At 38.2% G+C, this 22827-nt stretch overlaps 2 protein-coding genes across 2 annotated transcripts; one reads left to right on the top strand and one right to left on the bottom strand.

Moving 5' to 3' along the window:
* Positions 1-4714: 4714 nt before the first annotated feature.
* LOC144837273 (uncharacterized) lies at positions 4715-5710 on the top strand. Its single transcript, XM_078692321.1, is given in 1 exon segment — positions 4715-5710. A coding segment is annotated over 1 exon segment (996 nt).
* A 7202-nt stretch (positions 5711-12912) lies between these two features.
* On the bottom strand, positions 12913-15610 carry LOC144838541 (uncharacterized). The gene is made up of 5 exons (XM_078693947.1): positions 15214-15610; positions 14486-14680; positions 14234-14373; positions 13613-13885; positions 12913-13365 (listed from the first exon to the last, which is right to left on the bottom strand). The coding sequence occupies exons 3-5, from the start codon at positions 14281-14283 to the stop codon at positions 13212-13214; spliced, it is 477 nt and encodes a 158-aa protein (XP_078550073.1). The 5' UTR covers positions 14284-14373; positions 14486-14680; positions 15214-15610; the 3' UTR covers positions 12913-13211.
* Between the last annotated feature and the right edge of the window lie 7217 nt (positions 15611-22827).

The raw sequence follows: 22827 nt of genomic DNA, 5'->3' as shown, positions 1-22827 counted from the left end.
CGTTTACTACCATATTTAAGATGTTCACCACCCAAACCATCAAGTCCGGGTGATTTTCCTACAGAAAGTTTATCAATGCAATTAGATACAAGATCAGGAGTGACATTAATACCAATCTCAGGCGGACAGTATTCTAGAGTCTCCTCTACAAATGCTTTATGAGTCGTGTTATCCACACAGTTAAACAAAATCTCATAATGTTTGGCCCAATGATTACATATGTTGTATTCACCACTAACATTATCAATAACTTCAGAGGTATTAGCTCTAGTATCATTCATATGCTTAACACCTTCCCAAAAACCTTGGTAGTCCCTATTACTGTAAGACTGAGCTAATTTATCAGCTCTCAGTTGTTGATCATTCTGTTTACACGTGCGTAATGCCAACTTAAAACGAGAACGAGATATTTTCATAGAATGAAACAAAGGCCCATTCCTGGGTTTGCCGTTAGTTCTCCATAATAAGAAGGCTTCACGAGCAACAGAATGCAGATCAGAAACATAATCATTCCAGCCCGGCACAATATTATATGACTTAGACCTAGTGGGCTTCAAACATTCACTAGATGCACGTTTTAGGCAAGCAACAATATTGTTATACAGGTCATCAATAGCAAGACGGTGACACTCATTGTTACAATTTATTGTATGCTCCACTGGTGCCAAATTGGGTCCACTAGAGCACAGTGTATTAAAATATGAACAGAGGTTTGAATTTTGTAAATGTATTCCTATGTTTATCACTATACTCCACTGGTACCAAATTGGGTCCACTAGAGCACAGTGTAATAAAATATGAACAGAAGTTTGAATTTAGTGAATTTAATCCTAGACTAGGCCCTATTATTAGGTTAGAGGTAGGCCTCCCTACTACTACTACTAGTAGTACTACTACTAGCTTGAATGCCTTCCCTTAGGCTAGGACATAGACACATATAGAATAGGAGGAGGAGCTAGGCCGAGGATAACTAGTAGTAGTAGTACTAGGCTACTAGGCCTAGCCTAGTAGTAGGCCTATTATAGTATAGGTCCTAGTAGTAGTAGTAGTACGAGTAGTAGGCCTATTAGTAGTAGCTAGTAGGCTAGGCCTAGCTCTCTAGCCTAGTAGGGCTAGGCTAATCTACAGGGGAAGTAGGCCTAGGCTAGGCCTAGCTTATTTCCTAACGCCCTGAACTCTAGGAACATGCATAGGCCTAGGCTAGCTTAGTTAGGCTAGTCTACACCTCCTAGGCTAGTACCACTCACTAGTACACTAGCCTACTACTAGGCTAGTAGGCTAGGCCTAGACTAGGCCGAAACCTTCACTCTTCTTTTTAAATTTCACTTACACAAATAAGGTGGACCATAAATAACAATAATGATGACAGAATCAGACACAAGCTCGAACTTTCCTCTCTAGAGAGGAAAGTTCGAGCTTGTGTCTGATTCTGTCATCATTATTGTTATTTATGGTCCACCTTATTTGTGTAAGTGAAATTTAAAAAGAAGAGTGAAGGTTTCGGCCTACTGCTGTAGGATTACAATATACAATAGGGAGGCCCTAACTAGTAGGCCTAACACTCTTAACAGGAGCAAAATCTCTAAATAAATTGAAACAACGTGTCTGCAATAAAAATAGTAACCAATCAAAAGACCGAATAAAGATACATTATGGCTCTTTAGGTTGCTAGAAAAAACAATGATTGGCGCTCCATAGTACTGATCATGGATTAATGAATATTCATTAATCCGTCATGCTCTAATAGAAAGTAGAGAATGCTCGATCGTCGAATTGACGCTCTGAATATACCTCCACCACCACCACCACACAACAACACACACACGCGGGCTCAGCTGCTGCATTTGACCACCACACCACGGCGGGCGGCAATTGTGTTTGAGTCGTCCACAACAACACATCAAACAAGAAGTCTAGGCCTATTCCCAATCACGCACCGCGTACCCTGGAACATGACGAATTGGAAGAGGCTCACGTGGACGTGTACATTACAAGAATTACGCCTGGATGTTGCTTTAGTTTGTGGTCAGAGTTTCAGGTATGAAGGTCCAAGGATCAACGGGGCATAGGAAGCCCACACTATCTTTACAGATGTAGGGCCTAGGCTAGACCTGACCGGGATGAATTTAGTATGGAACGCCAAGCTTGCTTGCATTGTTTATATATTGTATGCATTGTTTAGATGGTGACCTCCGTGGCTTATTCCATTAAAAAAACAGGGGTACATTGCTTCACCGATTTTCTAATCAATTTCTAATCAACTTTCTAGGCTAGTCTACAATTTCTGGACATTGTCATTTTTAAGCATTTCATATTTTTCAAAAAAATTTGCGCTGCGCACTCGCTTTTGCGCACTTTGACCGTACGCAGCTTAGAAATACCTTTTGCACTTGATTATCGTTCTTTATACTTTTTATGATGTATTTCTTTCATTTTTGATAAATTAGGAATGTAAAATAATGACACACTTGCACATCAAACTTTAAAAATTGTGCGCTTGAAAATGGGTTATTTTATTTCAACCACATCCAACAGCGAAAAATCGGCAATTACAGGATGCCTTAAAGATGAACTTGAGTTGAGTATATGATTTTGAGTTTCTGATATTAAAATTACATAATAATTAATATTCTTAACAAAATGGGTGCTTTTATTTTTTGTGTATGTTTGACAAAAATGTTAAAAAAATAGAATTTAAAATATTATTCTATGCCCCACCCACTGCCGATATTCACCGAAGCGTGAAAATGACCATGACGTCATCTCAGTTTCGCGCATGCAGTCTGTAAATCAATTTGAGCCTTTAGCAAATGGAGATGAGGAAGAAAATATGGAAACTGAGGATTTGAGGGAGAAGCAAAATAGATTACAAAATACTGACTGGTAAATTGAATTTTAACTTTTTTTATACTGTACTGACGTAGGCTACGTGACTCTATCTAGGTTATCTGATTCTAGCATATAAATATAGTCTATAGTACTATAGGGTGACTACAAAATGTCACGGGTCAATGATTTTCCGCTCGAGTTGCTTCTGGTAGACAAGCAAACTCTGAGTACAGCGTGGTCAGTGTGTTTACTGTGTGTTTACGTATAGACAATGGCAGTCGGCACCGCTAGTTCGTCGTTGCCAAACGTTGTTTTATCAACAATAACTGATAATTTATCTACAACTGAACGTCGAAGATATCTTCAGAAAATATCAGGTATTGGAAAAGACCCATATTTGATCGATAAAGATGAATTTTCGCACGAAATCGACAGTCTGCCGGACCTCACAGCGATGGATATCATGGCATACTTAATCGCTACGCCAAGCCCATACACAGCTGAAAATTTTCAAGCCTACAAATCTACAGAGGCTTACAATCAATTTGCTAATGGATTTCTGTCGGATATGGGCATTTTTTGTCCCCCACACAGACCAGATTTTAAAGTTGTTAGAGGAGATGTAAGTAATATTGAATTTACTTTGTTGTAGTAGGTCTTCCGCCTCCTCCTAGTTAGTAACTAGGAGGAGGCTAGTAATTATTAGCAGTAGTAGCCTACAGCCTATGCCTTGTGTAAGACTGGGCCTAGCTAGATAGAAGGGATACAATTCTACTACTTATTTATTTAATAATTTTATTAAGTTATAACCTTTTTTGGAGAAAAGCCTATGCCCTTTTTTATGTATGTAAAACCATTATTTTATGGTACAACCATGAAGTTATTTTAATTTATATCCGGACCATGGATGGATAAGCATGGTTAATTACTGATAAGCAGGAAACCGACTAATTGAAATAAACAATTATTAATAGTACTGTATAATTAATAAACACAATGCAATCTTTTATAATGTCTGTAAAGGAATAATATTATTTGTTGTTAATATTATTTTATTGACTATTGTTTTTCATTTTTCAAGGTTCATTTTTCAAACTTACTACTTTATGAAATCCAAAAGAATGACCAGGCGTAATTGGTGTTGGCAAAGTATAAAATATTTGTGGCGGAGCTCCGTATGTGTACGTCTTACCTTCTCGGTCGCATAGTCGAATACTGTGTATGTTTACTTTGCGTATGCTGCTCCTTCACAACCTTACTTTTCGGGTTTTGATTAACACGGTTTATTGTATCTATAAGTATAAAATATGCTCTGTTGTAAGAAGGACTCGACCAGCGTTGTCTACGTGGTAAGTTAAATCAAATTATTTAGTTCCAGTTCATATACTACTATTTAAGTTTGATAATTAACTGTAATTTGTCGTTTGAAAAGTTTGATTCTTAGCCTCGATCCACACATGGGCCCGGCGCATATTGGAGAAATGGAGGGCGCTGTCACACTGATCGGACGTGCATGATAAATCGGTTAAACATGCCTTTTTAAATCGGCTTATGTTCACATTTAGTAACCATCCAAGAAATTCGACAGTATCGATCAATGTAGAGATGATATACAGAGATGAATTGAGAAGAACACGAACAGGCAGCAAGGTGGCAAACGAGAGACTTACAACATTGTGGAACGAGTACCGCGAGGGGCAACGTAGTGTACATACGTTCGCTAATGTTGGGCTCCAACTCAAGACATGGGCAGGCTGGACCTGGATGATCACACCGCAAAACGTGATAAGGAGCGATACGAAAGGTCACAAAAAAGAACTGAAAAAAAAAAAAGAAATGTATTGCTGTGGAAGTTTTGTTAGATCTCCAATTAGGTGAGGCTAATATGGAAGATGTTTCTCCTGTAGAAAACATATGTGTCTGTGTTGACATATCAACACCAAACTCTACTATGTGTTGTGCTGACATAGATGTCTTACAGGCCCAGTCACAGGCCTTGTTACAGGAGTCGCCAATAACAGAGTTAACTTTTAAAAATGACAATGAGCGAACTCATTTCTACACAGGGTTGCCTTCATTTGCAGTATTGATGTTGGTTTTTGAACTAGTTAAAAAAAGATTCCAGAGTAGAACATCAGTAAGTCGATTCCAGCAGTTACTAATTGTACTGTTCAAACTTAGACTGAACCTTAGAAATCAGGACATTGCGTACCGATTTCATATAATAAGTGACTCAACAGTGTCGAGTTTTTAATACGGGACTGGATGCCATGTCTATGCTGAACAAGAGCTTATTGTATGGCCAGAAAGGGAGGTGTTGTGGAAAACCATGCCAATGCAATTTCGAATTGCATTGGAGTCGAAGGTAGCAGTAATAATTGACTGTTTTGAGGTTTTTTGCGAGCGGCCCTCAAGTCTTGAAGCGAGGGCACAACTGTTTTTCAGCTACAAGCACCACAATACAGTAAAGTTTTTAATTGGCTGCACTCCATGCAGGTAAATTTCATATTTGTCTGCAGCATGGGGAGGCAGAGGTACAGATAAGACCATAACATTGACGTCAGATTTTTTTGATTATCTGCTACCTGGGGATGTCATCCTTGCCGACCGAGGTTTTGACATAAAAGATGATGCTGGGTTTTATGGTTGCGAAGCAAAGATTCCTGCTTTTAAGAAGGGAAAACAACAGCTGTCTGCTCTTGAGGTGGAAACCATAAGAAAAATTGCTCATTTACGAATTCATGTGGAGAGGGTCATCGGTGGTGTCCGTCAAAAGTACTCAATTTTAAGTTCAACATTACCAATTGAGTACATGACAACAGACAGTACAGCTCAGGATACGAAAGCATCAGCGCCTCTGCATCATACAGCTTGCTCATAACAGGTGGAAACTTTTCCTCAACCTCTACTGGAACAAATGCCTCACGGTATTTAGGCAAAGTACTCAGGACTACAGATTTTGGTGCAATCAGTGCCAGCTGCTCGACAAGGAATGCAAGCCCTGGGTCATTCATGCCTCCGGTAACAAATGATTCAATCTGTGACTGGGGTCTTTGATTTTAACAAAAAAATCCTTGCACAGTCGAACACGGCGGTCTTCTAAGGTAGAAAAACCAAGGAAGCTGCGGGCATCGGAATAAGTAGCATGCGGAAAAATACATTTAAAGGCCCTTCTCTGAATTTGTTCAAGTTGTTGATTCTGTTGCTTCGTAATATTTGATCCCCAAACTGGGGCCGCATATTCTAATATAGGTCTAATGATACTAGTATAAAATTGGACAAGTGCGGGGGCATCCAGGCCTGCCCTCCGCACCTGTTTGAGAAAGTACATTCTAGAATTACATTTACTAATCATTTGATCAATATGAGGTTGCCATGACAAATTATGAGAAATAATTACACCAAGAAGTTTAAATTCGTCAACACGTTCCAGATTACAATCTCCAACATGGAGTGGCTCAAAAGCAGTCTTTGACCTTTTACAACTAATTCTCATCACTTTCGTTTTCTTAATATTAAGGTACATATTGTTATCCTTAGCCCACTGGACAGTTTCGTCAAGAGTGGTTTGAAGTACAGTTGCCCCATCGTTGCCGACGCGTTCATGGATGGAGGTGTCGTCCATGTATTTCATGCACGGCACCCCATCCAGAAGATCGTCGACAAAGATGATAAACAACATGGGCCCCAACCAGGATCCTTGGGGGATACCACCCTTAACGACTGTCCAAGGGGACAATTCATCGCCTAGTTTAACACGTTGTTTTCTATCACATAGAAAAGCATAGATCCAAGAGATTAGATGGTCTTCGACCCCTAAATTATACAACTTATCAATTAATATATTATGGTCAATTAAATCATAAGCCTTTTTGAAATCAAGCAATAATAATCTCATTTCATCTCCTTGGTCAGTAGCATTAAAGCATTCGGTTAACAAATGTATAAGAGCGTCAGTGGTAGACACACCCTTAGAGCAACCAAATTGATTCAACTTGATTTTATCTTTAATTTGGACCCAAATCATTTCCCCTACGATCCCTTCAATAACTTTCATGGTGGTGGAAGTCAGCGAAATAGGACGCAAGTCATTCTCAAGAACCTTAGGTGGGTTAACCTTTGGAATGGGGATTATATCGGCTGACTTCCAAAGCATGGGGAGAACCCCTTCCCTTAAACTGGAGTTAACTATTGCACTTATTGGCTTGGAAAGGACATTGGCAAAATCACGTAGTACCCACGGAGGGATTCCGTCCGGGCCTGGGGCTTTATTACATTTCACAAGTTTAAGCTTAGACTCAATTGTCTCTGGCGTGATAATTAAATGGGGTGGTACTACAGTGTTACAATCATTGGTTTTTGGTTCAAGAGGTTTGAACTCAGAAGTCAGGGACTGGAAAAAACCACTAATTTTCGTGGTAAGATCGTATACGTTCCCGTTACATAATTCATTAGCCATAGTTTTAAAGTACTTAGTACCCTTTCCGAGATTAAGAAATTGTTTAATACCCCTCCACCAAGATTTAGAATCGGACGAGAATAACTGGGCAATACTATTACGATAAAAATCACCTCTCAAAGATTTAGCCATTCGGTTAGATAAGTTTCTAAGTTTCTTATATTCGGCAGACATGGGGTCAATTGCAAAAGCTGCTTGCCGTCTAGAAACGATACCTTTAAACGCATTATTTACCCATGGCTTATCTTTAAGAAGTCTTTTAATCGTTACTTGGGGGAAGTGTAAATTTAAGAGTTCAGAAATGTTCTTATGATACAGTTCAAACTGGTTACAACATCCATCCATTCGATATAGATCTTGCCATCTAATGTTATTAATGTCGCGTTCGAAGTTTTCCTTGGCACCCGGTTTACAGCTACGTTTTGTATGGTAAGCGAAGACGTTAGGCGATTTAAATGTTCCTACGATTGGGGTGCATACGATGACGTTGTGATCAGACAGTCCTAAAGGTGATTCTTTAGTAGGTGCATTAAAAACATCGCTCATATTAGTATATATTAAATCAAGTGATGCGCGATCTCTAGTTGATACTTTAACGATCTGTTTTAAGGGATACTTAACAATAAGGTTGTCTCTCATTCGGTTGAAGTCTCCTGTGACGATTATTCCTGATTCCGGATGTTTACTACAAATATAATCTAAACTCTGTGTAATGTGAGACGCCATTTCCCAATCATTATTTACAGAACTCTCCGGGTGATAGATAAGGCCGTAGGAGATGTTCGAATATTGTCGCGGCAAACGTTTTGGCCGGGTTGTTATCCACACACTTTCCAGTGATTCGTTATTAAGTTCAGACCAAACTCGATAAGATAGGTCTTCACGAACATACATGATGATACCTCCACCGCTGCGATTTTGCCTATCACGTCGCACCATCGAGTATCCCTCTAACTCTATCAACTTGTCAGGAAACGCGGGATTTAAGTGAGTCTCAGTAATTGCAATCACGACAGGTTTAGATTTCCTAACGCGTGTAGCCAGTTCATCCATTTTATTATTTAGAGATCGAGCATTTGTCATAAATAAAGAGGGAAGAGTCCATTTCCCATTAGAGAGTTCAACTAGATTATCTTGCTTAATCGTTCTACATTGACTTTTCGACGATCGGTGTTCCCCGTTTCTAGTTCTACGTGGTGTAATTCTAACCTTTATTTCTCTCTGTTTTCTTTTTCCGGCACGACATCCGCGGGGCTTGGTTGATGCTATTCCAAGCTCATTGATTCTCATAAAAACATCTTTGGTGGGAACTGCTAAGTTCAGTTGTCCAATTCTATAAAACTCGTTTCTAGTGAGACACATGTCGATAAACGCTATGTCGAATCAAAATTCCGTACCACAAATAATATCAATCAACGGAAAAAGACTGCAGTATAATCCAAAGAAACACACCAAGATTAATACAGTACTAATAATACAGACGATTCACCAAACACAGTCACGAAAACAATCACCAAAAAACACCGTACCGGGAACACTGACTACAATAGACTGGATACAGACAGTTCAGCACCGCATAATATAAACAGCAGATCCGCTCCGACATGCAAATTAGATGTTGCTGAATTACAATCGCTCTGGAATGTTGGTTACGTAATACCTCAGGCGAGTCGATGAGTGAACAGCTTAGGCCGAGTATGTGAATTTAGCTGGAACAATACGGTACCGAGAACTGTTCTATTGTCCCCTGCTTTGCTGTTGAGCGGAGCGAGTCAGGGCTAGGTACCGGCTCGGGATAATTACACCAAAACGCCAATAATAATTCAAAATTAACAACAATGGTACGCCACTATAAGAAAACAGGTAACACAGAAAAATCAACGCATATAAATTCAGAGTGGAAACACAATTCTAGAGGAAAACAAAACTTTCCTCAGCTGCCCGAGTTGCCACACACTCAGCGCGTCAATACATGCCACACACTCAGCGCGTCAATACATGAAGTTAGGAAGTTTCGACATCTGAAGCGGTTCATTGTTCTTTTCAGTCACCGTCGCTTGACATGGTATGCAGTGTTTTACTTTTGATTCGACCATGCGGTCTATTCCGGGAAACCATATTTTTTCTCGGAGGAGTTGCTTTCTCTTTACTATGCCCTGATGTCCTTCATGGGCGATGTCTATTACTGTGTTTCTAAGTGCCTTGGGTATGACTATGCGGTGATCACGTAGGAGTATGTTGTTTTTTTGGTCGAATGTTAGCTGATTGCGAACTTTGTGCATGCACTGGAGATCGGAATGGAGGTCATCTTGATTTTTAGAGCCTCGTGCCATTTGTTGCGAGTGATGGCCTTAATGCATGTTTGTATGATACCATCATTTGCCGTTTCACGTCGAACTTGTTCCAGAGTAAGTGATTTAGGGATTGCGTTGTTTGTTACAAGATTGACATGTTCTTCTGCTGCGATGTCCAGTTTTGTCTTGTTGCTCATTGTAAGGCTGTGTCTTGACATATAGTCAGCCGGATTTGTATTGCCTGGTTGGTACTTCAGGGTGTAGTCGTAGGCTTGGATTTTTAATATCCATCTTTCGATACGTGGTGGTGGTTTCGATGCGGGATTATTGAATAGCGTAAGAAGCGGTTTGTGATCGGTCACTACATCGAACTCGCTGCCACATAAGTACAAGTGGAAGTGTTAGATTCCCCATATGACTCCTAGTGCTTCACGCTCTATTTGAGAGTACCTAGTTTCGACACTTGTAAGCGCGCGACTCGTGTATGCTAGTTCGCGGCCCTCATATCCACGCAAATGCGAATTTCGTTTCGTTTCTTAGGCTTTGCTACAACAGTTATTGGTGAAATCCATGGGGTAGGTTCGTTGTCAACTGGTTCAATGATATCTAACTCCTGTAATCGTTTGAGTTCGCTTTCAACCTTCTTCCTTAAATGAAACGGTATCCTGCGATGCGATTGAGCCACAGGTTGTATTTCAGTATTTATGTGTAGATTGCACATAGTGTCGTTAAGCTTACCAATACCAGTAAACCTGTCTTTGTATGTCTCAGTTATTGTGCTTTTGTTTAATACCGTTGCATCTGCGTGTTCATTCAGGTTATACGTTACTTGAATTAGGTCGAGTGCTTTCGCTGTGTTAAAACTGAGTAGCGTTTCGACTCCTTTTTCGGCTACGCTGAATGACGCTGATATTGTGTTCGTTTTATAGGTTATGTTTGCCGTGAAAGTTCCAGCTAGGCATAGTGCTTGTCGGCTTCCATAACCGAACACCTTTGGTAGCTTTTCGGTATATAGCTGTGGTTTGTGTTGCAGGCGTTTGTATGTCGACATACTCATTATATTAATAGTCGCACCGGTATCGATAATTGCGTTGACAGTGCTACCTTGAATGTTCAGATTAACTTTGGGTTGTTTTTCAGACTCAGTACCTGTAATATGGAATGAGTATTCGTCTTCGCTTGTTGTGCTATCATTTTCATCGTTAGACATGGTGTCAACAGCATGTGCGTTATGTTTCTGTCTACATTGTTTAGCATAATGATTCATTTTACCACAATTGTTGCATTTTTTGCCGTATGCTGGACACGTATTTTTGCTTTTGTGAGGGTACTCACCTCCGCAGTATATGCAGATTGTTGGACTTGTGCGTGATTTTCTTGGATTGCTTTCCCTTTCCTGTTGTGTGTTTTGGTATTTCTGTTTACCTTTTTTGTGTGAACGCACTGTTCTCGCGTGTTGAGTTGCGTCGGAAACGTCACTCGCTTTGCTTTGTTTCATTTGTTCAATCTGTTCGGATGCTGCCGTTTCTGCTCGTATTTTGGATATTGCTGTGTCTAATGTTAAATTTTCTGTACGCAATAGGCGTTGTTTAAGGCTTGGCTTATTGATTCCTATTACAATCCTATCAAGAATGAGGCTATCTTTCAAGGTACCAAACTCGCATGTCTCTGCTAGACTTTTCAGCGAGGTAACAAAGGAATCAAATTTCTCACCTTCTTTTTGAACCCTACAGTTGAAAATATATTGTTCATACGTGATATTGCGCTTCCCATCACAGAATTTTTTGAACTGTGCTAAGACTGGGCTGATCTTTGTTTTGTCAGTTTCGGCGTCCCACGTAAACGTGTTGTATGTTTCCAGGGCGCGTATTTTTTTTTTCCAGGACGAACGTGGGCAATTTACATAAATGGGCGTGGCTTAACCTCCAAAATACTCTCGCGCATGCGTACTTGGACTGAAATAGTTGTGAGGCGACAGAAAGCCATTCACGGATCTAAATAATCGCGTACAAAATAACAAATGTTTGTATCTGCTTTTTTCTGTGTTAAGACATACAGATTTTTTTACTAATTTGGTGCTATGACCATGCTAGTTAATGCTAGTTGTGCCATTTGGTAAAATAGACAGTGGGACTGTCGTTATGCTCTCAGGTCTGAGAGTTAAGTGTTACTGCTAGGCCTATTGTAATATAGTATGTATCAAGTATTATTAAATAAACAATATATATACTTATCAAGTATTATTGAATAAACAATATGTGTTTCCGACAGTCAAGCGAGTAAGAGTCTTCATTACAAGTCAGAAACCTCATAACACTATATTACACTATAGCTGTTACTTGAAAAGCATGCTACTGATGCTAGTATTTAGTCTAAGCCCAGGGTTAAATACTGCTATAATAGCAGCTATTTCTGACATAGCTCGAAAAGCAGTTGTGGTTGCTACGTGAAATGTATTATTGCTTAAACCTATTTATCTTAATTTTGTTAATAAACAATTTTGATTTATGCTGTCAAAGGGAAGTTTCAGATCAACGAAACAACAGAATACTCGATCCCCTCTTTTAAGTTTTACTTAAATATTTTTGGATTGTGCTGTTTAGGATGAAAATATTATCTAAGTGTGTGTGTGTGTTTTCAGTATGGTTTATTAAAAATATTTTGCCGAGAACTGGAATGTCAAAAATGTATAAGTAAAATAATTATTTTTGCTGGTTTTTTTTTTCTACAGAAGTGAATAACTATAATTTAAAAACTGCAAAATGAGCTATTCAAAGGCTGATTTTATTCATTTCATTTTTTATGTTGTTGGGGGACAATACATCTTTAAGGGTTAGGTATTATTATTAGTTGGTATTAAGATAATCGTGGTCATCGTACATGATGTTATGCTCATTTTCGTTGTTCTAAAGCAATAATAACTACCTATTTTAATGACATCTAAGAAAGTCACACTGTCTGCAATGTCTTCATGTTTATCAATATGTGTACTTACAACTAGGTGATGTTTTGTAAACCACCAGTTTACAAGAATAATATTAATGTTCCTGGCCAAAGTGTTATGGGTATAAAATAAAAAATATTGGAAAAATAGGTGACTATTTAATGATACCTTATGAAGTGATGTTTGTAGTTTCAATGGCATTATGTTATTCTTAACTAATAATGGCAATAGACATAAGATACACATAAATTCAAATTGCACATCCTTTATTATAACTGTTTTAAAAGAAATTGTAAATATAATTTAATAAATCAGAAAAAGAGAAATGTTAAAATAAAACAATACAAATATTACGATTACTATTTTCTAATGTATCTTTTGTTTCATTACAGAATTCAATGTATACAGTACAAACAGTACTGCTATTTGTATTTATATATTATCATATATGACGAAATATAATCTCTTGCTTGAGTATTTGGTTTGGTATATCATTTTATTAAGGGCTTTGTACCTAACCCTGTAAATAACCTCAACTATGAACTGAACCTAACCCTCTAAATAATCTCATCTATCAACTAAACCAAACTCTCTAAATAACCTCAGCTATGAACTGAACCTAACCCTCTAAATAACCTCAACTATGAACTGAACCTAATCCTCTAAATAATGTCAACTATCAACTCTAAATGACGGTCTGGCCATCACCGGTTGTCTCTAGCTTTACACATTCATCATTGTGGTTCTCATTAAAATCTTGAACCTTTTTGTCAAGGAATAGCATCATTTTTGCTCCACCGGTGTCCCCATAGTGTGTCCTGAATTCCTTGTAAAATACCCTAAAATCAACAAAAGAGAACACATACCAAAAATTAGGTATACATTTTTTGTCGCTTGCATACTATATAAATACTTGCTAAAGTTTTTTGTTTTCGTCCACTAAGCAGCCCGGACAAATTGGAATGCTTCAAGCATTTTTACTTGTTTCTATAGACCCTGAAGATCAATCAAACATCCTGTTCCCAAACTGTATACAATTTTGAAAAGAGCAATGTAGAACTTTGAAAAGCATAGACAGAATGTTACCTGTAACAGTACTGCAAATCAGGGCAATGGGCTCTGTCTGCAGAGACTCTTGTGTACTCAACATCTGTACAGCCTTCTTGAAGATCATATTTGATGGTATCCAGAGCAGATGATGGTGAATGGCCTGATCCGTAGAGCTCAAGAAGCTTCTCCGTTGCATCATCACTTACATCCCTTTCTCGAAGGGCATCAGCACTTGCCACCTCATGGTTGTGATCCCACTTCAAGGTTATGATTGTTGGATAACCTTGCCCTATGTGTTTATCTTTAGACCTGAACAGTTAAAACAAAAATTTAAGCTGTAACTGATGCATTGGCTTTAATGAATCATCAGAGACAGACAGTACAGGAACTTGGGAAAACAATTTAAACAAAAGTAAACTGTGTGTGTTGACATTAAGACACACATAAATCCTTGTCATTTGAATTGGTACAACATATTTCAACTCAAAGAAATGAAGTGGTTAACACAATTTTCTTGCAGATGGTAGCTTTTTCTCAGGAGGATTAGAACCAGTGCCAAATTAATAGGCCTAACATTTACATTTTTTAAATTTGCGTCAATGTATTGTTTCTATACCGTCATGTCTTTTAAATCTCTTTAAAAACAATCATGCTTACCTGTTTCGACCACGACAGCTGTCAGCTGTCCTCTTTACTATGACAAACATTGTGCTCGGGCAGTTGGTGTTTTTGGAACCTTTCTTTAGGTCAGCTGTTGAGGATCGTGGTTGGGTGTTATGGTGACAGTGCAAGTCAACCTGTTATAAAAAAACATACATCATGTCAATCAGGAGGTGGCAGGTTCCATGCATTAAAAACAGGACAATAATTATCAAACTGATGATACTGTATGTAGAAAATATTTATTACGTAAAGTAATGTTTGCAGACTTCAGATGATGAGTATTTGGTACAATATTGCAAAACAGCATTTGTGCCCATCTGATTTAGAACTTGTTATCATAGCTATTTTATTAAAGATCTTTATCCTGTCCAAATCAAACCATACAAAATTCCTTGCTGCAATGTGAACTTTTATCGAATTCATGATAATTCTTCAAAACCTCTAATAAAAACAAAAACAAAACTATGGAAATTAGCTGATAGTGATAAATTCCTGTTAACGAAACACAACACAACTATATATATAAACTAAAAGACACACAAATTATGATAAATAAGTTAACAAACGTTTCATAAGTAAACAACTTTTTATTAATGCAATATATTTTGTAATAGATAACATAAAAAAATATGCAGAAAATAATATAAACATATATTTTAGACAAAACAAATATATACATTAAGAAAACATTGGGTACTACGTATAAGCCAAAATATTAAAATTATTATTAATATTAAAGAGGATAAAAATAAGAAAATAGAGAAAAAATGTAGAAAATTCTTAGAGATTCTGTAATTGTTTACAAACATTGAATGAATAAAGGTGGTGGTTAACCACAAAAGATAAAAAAAAAACAAAAACACAAAAACAAAACCCAAGTAGTAATTTATACTGACAACTATCAACAGTTAAAATAATATCCTTACAGCTGTCACAACTTTCACACACGATACGAGACAAATTTCTGTACATACCCGGAAGACATTTTTTTGTCCGCTATTTGGATATGTTTTGTTTGTCCTCCATGTTGAGTAAAAAGTTCCTTCAAACTCTTTAAGCCACCTTAGTGTTTCTTCAGCAGAGGTGAGTGGTAACCTTATGGTACATAGCATTGAATTTCCGTTTTCTTCATAGTGGCAAATTTTATACTTGTGACCTGATTGCAATTCTGGAAGTATTATCTGTAAGAGAAATTAATTTATAATCAGATGGCTTTAATGGCATAAAAATGGCCTTAATCAGTATGCTGGTGATGTGACAGACCTCAAAACATTCAACAAAATACAGGTCTAGAGCAACCAACATCTTATGACGAAAACAAACATGTATGTATTTTACTTGTTTGTCCCTGTTGTTGCAATCCAAAACTCTAAAGAAAGAATAATATTAAAAGGGGTGTGTTTATGACGAAATAAAGTGTTGTACTTGTAGTAATTAACCCATTATCAAGCCAAACGTTGTCCTTTTTAAAAGCAAATGACTTGCTTTTAATATGTAGGGCTATGCTCTACTGGGCTGGGAAAGATGTCATAGGTTATGGACAGATCTACATATACCATGTAATTATACATATGGTACCCTGTTCTCATTTGTTTATTTCTGCTTCAGAACCATTTTTTACATTACACACATTGCCTTTGATCCAGCAGTATGCCACAGACCACGCTGCAGCCCGAATGACACACTGGGGTGATTGTTTTAATACCATGAGATTTACACAACATTTCAACGTCTATAGACTATATGTATGAGTATAACTAGAGTAGGCCTATTAGTTGTACAACAAGTAACAGTGTACACGCGCATGTAATTTATTGTGTATACAACAAACACTAGCCTACACACACTACCTGAACTAGGCTACCGATCGATTGTGTGAGACCAATTCTACTGCATTTTTTGTGAAATTCGTTGAACATTTTGGGTCAAAAAATAACTTAATAAGCTCCCATGAAAAACAATGCATCATTCAAACAAGATGAGATAAAATTTACCTGCAATCGAGGACATGTATCGAGTTTTAGATCAGGGCAAGCATTCCCAGATAAACAACTCGCCATCTCTATATATATAATACTCTCTCAAAGAATATATATCACAAGAATGAGTAATCCGCGATTTTCCCTGTTACAGTAATATTGTCCATGTGGTAGGGCGCCGCCATAAGTGAGGATGTATCTGGGATGTATACAACTTTTTGTGACGGTTACACTCAATCAAAGGCTGGACCACCGGTAGTATTTTCATGATAAAAAATGCTATCAACTACATGCCAACATCATATTAAATGCTGTTTGGATATTTAATTGTTCGTTTCATGCAATTTATTTAGTAAAAACTGCCGAATAAACAGATCGCTTCATCAACCGGGCGCTACGATAGCGCTACCGGGCATGTTGGTGTTTTCGCGTTTTTACAAAGGATAGTTTAATAATATTCCTATATTTAACTTGTTTCTGGTAAAACAAATAAATGTCAATGAAATTTAACATTGTATTGCCGGGCGTAGATTAGTACGCGGCAATGGTAAAGAATAGGCCGTGCTGAGTAACGCTTCGTTGATTTTTTGTGTTGCTGTTTTAGGCCTTTTTTGTGAACTAATTTAGCATGTTAGAAAATAATTGTCTGTAGAAGTGAATGTACACTAGTTTATTATTAAATATGTATTATAAAATGGTTTACAATTGCAAAATATATTATCATAATTCTATTTAATGTGACATGTACAATATCTATTTAGTCGATATACATCCGCCCTTATGAGGGCGGCATCACTCTCTGTTACAAATTTCTCATGCAAAAATCGCGGATTACTCATTCTTGTGATATATATTCTTTGACTCTCTCTACTAGAAAGTAAAACTTTTTTTAGAAAATTTGCGCATGCGCGAGAGTATTTTGGAGGTTAAGCCACGCCCATTAATTTATGTAAATTTCCCACGTTCGTCCTGGAAAAAAAAAATACGCCTGCCCATCATTCTTCTTGTAAGACTTTTGCAAATCTTTATAGAGGGCGACATTGTTCGCGTGTTGTCACATGGTATGTTTAGCGCGCGTCAGTGGTATCAAAGAATATATATCACAAGAATGAGTAATCCGCGATTTTCCCTGTAACAGTAATATTGTCCATGTGGTAGGGCGCCGCCATAAGTGTGGATGTATCTGGGATGTATACAACTTTTTGTGACGGTTTCACTAATCACCGGTAGTATTTTCATGATAAAAAATGTTATCAACTACATGCCAACATCATGTTAAATACTATTTGGATATTTAATTTTTCCTTTTATGCAATTTATTTAGTAAAAACTGTCGTATAAACAGTTTGCTTTATCAAGCGGGCGCTACAATAGCGTGACCGGGCGTGTTGGTGTTTACGCGTTTTCACGAAGGATAGCTTAATAATATTCCTATATTTAACTTGTTTCTGGTAAAACAAATAAATGTTAATGACATTTAACATTTTGTCCTATTAATAACATGTATTTTATACTAATTTATATCATAAAAACAATACTTAATTTACCGGGCGTAGAGTAGTACACGGCAATGGTAAAGAATAGGCCGTGCTGAGTAACGATTCGTTGATTTTTGGTGTTGCTGTGTTAGGCCTTTTTTGTGAACTAACTTAGCATGTTAGTAAATAATTGTCTGTAAAAGTGAATGTACACTAGTTTGTTAATAAATATGTATTATAAAATGGTTTACAATTGCAAAATATATTATCATAATTCTATTTAATGTGACATGTATAATATCTATTAAATCAAGTCTTATTTAGTATGTAGGCCTATACATCCGCCCTTATGATGGCGGGCATTACTCTCTGGAGCTCTGTTACAAATTTCTCATGCAAAAATCGCGGAATACTCATTCTTGTGATATATATTCTTTGGTGGTATCCTGAATGTGAACAGGATTTGACGTGCATTTTCGACCACTCATTTTTTACTTGATTGATGTATATTTGGTATGTTTGACTTCTTTATACATTATAATATTATCGTATATTAATTGCAGTACCTAACACTGTAATCGTTATTGAGTTTAACGCAGGGAAACGCTTCCCTTATTACGTTTAAATTAAGCCTAGCCTATGTATTCAGCGCGCTGTGGATCGTGCGTGGTTCACTTTATGATGGCGTGTGTTTATGACCGACGTTGAGGTCACAGGTCAATAGGTCAAATTCAGAATGTAAACAAATATGGCTGCGCCCATAAGCGTACGATAGAGAGTTTGCTACGTGGGTTGTGGAGCCTACCGTTAGTGTTCTATCATATTAAGGTTATATGATTTGCTGTAGGGCGCTACTGCACTTTCGCACCACACTGTTATATCTTCGATTTCTTGCTTCATTTTTTTCTCGCACTCGCATACAATTTTGAGTCATTATGTAACATGTTCCCACCATGATTTAGCCACCCGTTATATTATCTTTATCGCAATAAAAAATGCCTTTCAAAACAGCTCCTTTTTTCGCGAAAACTTCGATTGAACTGTGGCCATTTTAGATTCTGAAAATTGCCAGAAATCAATGTATGTTTTATTTTCTGTTTTTATTTTTAAACTGCAAAGAGTGGTTTTATAAAGAACCAGCTGTACATATCAAAACGGCGACGATATGAGTCCGTACATAAAACATTGATAAGAACCATTAATATAAATAATAATAGTAATACTAATAATTAAATATTAATTTAACCTTTATTTCGCCAGCTGAAAACATTTCTTGCTTTTCAAAACTAAATAGGGTAGGCCTATATGTGTAATCGGATTTCACTACAGTGAGAAAACTCAGCATCTAAGTCAACATGGAAGATCTGGAAGCTAAGACGAAGGAGCTGAGAAATCATCGGCGTAGCAAGAAAGCGTCGATGACCCGTAACCTGAACATGCTAAACGCGCAACTCAAACTCGGTTGTGACAGAACTGTTAGCCAAGTCTGAAGTAGCGTTTGAGAAACTAGAATGTGCACACCAGAGATTAGGTGAGCTACTCGACGATGAAGCATTCGAAACTGAAGAACAGTGGATGGAGACTTCTCAAGAGGCCTTTTGGAAGGTCAAGAATTTAGCGAAAAAATTCCTTGCTAAGCACAAACCTGTAGTAAAGGAGGTTAGTCATGTATCTAATGTAGCCACTTCCGATAGTGGACTCACTTCTAGTAGTGTTAGTCATGTATCTAATGTATCCACTTCAGATGGTGGACCCACTTCTAGTAGTGGTACCTTTAGCGGCCTTAATGAGTTAAAGTTGGCACTTGAGTTGCCTAAGGCTGAGGTTCTAGAATTTAATGGTGATCCAGTTGATTACTGGACCTTTGTAAATAACTTTAAAACTAATGTTGCATCAAAATTGTCTAATGATAATACTAAACTTCAATATCTCCTTCAGTTGTGCAAAGGTAAAGCACGCTGTTGCATAGATAGCTGTCCTTTAATGGAATCTGGAGGCTATGATAAGGCTCTTGAAATTTTACGTAAACAATTTGGCCAGCCTCACATGATTTTAAGTGCTTTAATGACTGACATGCAAACCCGAAAGCAAATAACCATAGGCGATGGTGACGCACTTTGGTCACTAGTAAGTGCAATGAAGAAGTGTGATGTAACGTTAACACAAATGGGGTATACTAGTGATCTCAATAGCACCAGTAACTTGTTAAAGGTCCAATCTTTGTTGCCTACTGTGTTACAAAACAAATGGGCAAATGTCGCACATAACATTTTAGAGAGTGGTGAACCAACATTTCAAGATATGTTGAAGTTTGTAGAAAGGCAAGCAGAGGTTTCTTGTAATATGTTCGGCCGAAGCGTGGGTAAGTCGGGGAGTAAATAAATGGATCCGAAGACACCGAAAAACCAAAGGTACGAACAAATGTTGTCAAGACGTCCAAGGGCTTATCTTGTTTTGCATGCGAAAGAGATCATAGAATTTATAATTGTGAACAATTTATAGACATGTCTTATGATGATAAGGTAAAAACTGTGAAAGCTAAGAGACTATGTTATAGATGTCTGATACCTGGCCAAGTCCACTAGACATCACGATCTGCTGCATCCTCCAGAAGGTGTAACATCATTAGCAGCTATAAGCGGCCGAAATATTTACTTGATGACTGTTCCCGTAGAAGTTGTTGCAAGTAATGGGAACAAGGTAAAGACGTTGGCTTTACTCGATAACGGCTCGGATTTAAGTCTCTGCTCCGAAGCCCTAAGGAGGAAACTCGGTGTTGCTGGTCAAAGAGTGAAATATACGGCAACAACAGTCAATGGCGATGCCGACAAGGTAGGCTTCTCATTTGATGTTAACGTCAGCGGTATACGGGAGAAAAAAGAATTATCGTTGAAGGTGCTGACTGTAGAGAGTGTCCCTGCAGGTAAAGAGTCCATCCCAACTCTAAAAGAATTGAGTTCTTGGGACCACCTCAAGAGTTTGCCTATAGAATTAGATAATGGTCTAGACATGCAACTGCTAATTGGTGCTGATACACCGGAAGCCTTCTGGGTCCAAGAAGAGAGGCGTGGTAAAGCCAAGGAACCCTATGCTGTTAGAACTCAGCTTGGATGGTGCGTGATGGGTCCCGGTAAGGAAACTTGACGTCTAATAGTAATAGAATCAGCGTTTCGGTATCGAACGAACAACTTATGCAGCAGCTGCAACAAACTTGGGAACTAGACAACAAAGGTCTAGAAGTTGAAGAAGATTCTGTGGAAGATAGAAGGGCTAGAGATATTTTAGTCAGTACTACATTGCACCAAGAATCCAAACACTACCAAATAGGTCTTTTATGGAAATATGATGACCATCCACTTCCTTGCAACAAACCAATAGCCGAGATCAGATTGGCGAGCCTAAAGCGAAAGCTGGACAAAGATGAAGGTCTAAGGGCTAAATATGTTGAGACGGTAGAAACATATATCTCCAAGGGACACGCCGAGCCAGTCACACACAAGAAAGGTGACGAGGGTAATGTCTGGTATCTACCACATCATCCTGTGATACATCCACGCAAGCCAGGGAAGGTACGAGTTGTATTTGACTGCGCTGCTAAGTGGAAGGGCATATCGTTAAATGATAATTGGAGTTCTTTCAAGGTTTAGGCAGGAACGTATAGCTCTAGTTGCTGAAATAGAAGGTATGTTCCACCAAGTCCATGTAAACCCAAACCGAGTCGCAAGAATCAGAAACATCTCAACCACACCAATGGCGACACGTCAGGAGCGAAGATAACCCGTCAGATGAAGGCTCTAGAGGAACTCTTCAGATAACTAAATGGCTTACAGGTCCTGAATACTTGACGGACATTTGAAGATAATTGGACAAATATTTATATTGCAGATACAAATAATTCCGTAGATCCTGAAGTTAAGTTAGCTGCCTTCACCCACACCACTACCAATGTAGGTAAAAACACTATGCTGCAAGAGCTAGTACCGATATATTCATCATGGACAAAGTTAGATCGTGTGTATGCTTGGATATTACGTTTCAAGAACGTGATCAAGGCTAGACCGAGACAAGGGAACAATTTATCTGTAGACGAAATCAAGGATAGTGAAACACAAATACTCACTTGGTTGCAGAAAACCGAACTTAGCCATTGGACGACTGACAAGCGTTTTGCCAAACTAAATCCTGTCTTGATAGGAGACCTCTTAAGAGTAGGAGGACGAATTGAGCGAGCAAGTGTGGATGAATGTACAAAACATCCCATTCGGTTACCAGCAGATACAGATGTTACCAAACTTATTTTACGACATCATCATCAGAGAGTAGGTCATAGCTGTTGGGCTTCTACATTAAATTCTCTACGTGAACGTTTCTGGGTGATAAAGGGTCGCTCTGCAGTAAAGGGTGCGTTGAGAAATTGTGTTGTATGTAAGAAATATCAAGCTAGACCAGCTCAACAAATGATGGCAGAGTTACCGGCAGAAAGAGTAACAGACAGCAAGCCATCCTTTACGTTTGTGGGTGTGGATTATTTCGGTCCAATTGATGTAAAGTAGTGTAGAAGTATAGTAAAACGTTACGGATGTATATTTACTTGTCTGGTAATCCGAGCTGTGCACTTGGAATTGGCAAAGGGTCTTGACACCGACTCTTTCATTAACACTTTGAGGCGATTTGTCGCTAGAAGAGGTCAGCCCGAAAAGATGTTTAGCGACAACGGTACTAACTTTCATGGTGGCGAAAGAGAGTTAAAAGAAGCTATAAAGTCTTTTAACAACGATAAAATAGAACGATTCTGCCATACTAAGATGTTTGAATGGCACTTTAATCCACCTAGCGCAAGCCATTTTGAAGGTGCCGGGGAACGGTTGATAAAATCTGTACGCAGGATAATGCATGGTGTACTAAGACAGCAGACCATTCATGAGGATGTGCAAGCGACTGTTCTTACTGAAGTAGAATCAATCCTCAACTCAAGGCCACTCACCGATATTTCTCAAGATACAAGAGATGAGGAGCCACTTCCACCGAATCATCTACTACTTATCAGGAAAGGTTCAGATGCGCCAGTCGACAAGTCAGCGACGTACGGCAAAGGGAGATGGCTGCAGGTGCAATACCTGGCTTCGTTATT

The sequence above is a fragment of the Antedon bifida genome, chromosome 3, assembly GCF_963402885.1.
Source record: "Antedon bifida chromosome 3, ecAntBifi1.1, whole genome shotgun sequence".
NCBI lineage: Eukaryota > Metazoa > Echinodermata > Crinoidea > Comatulida > Antedonidae > Antedon > Antedon bifida.
The sequence above is the reverse complement of the archived record's forward strand: the minus strand, read 5'-3'. Positions and strand labels throughout refer to the sequence as shown.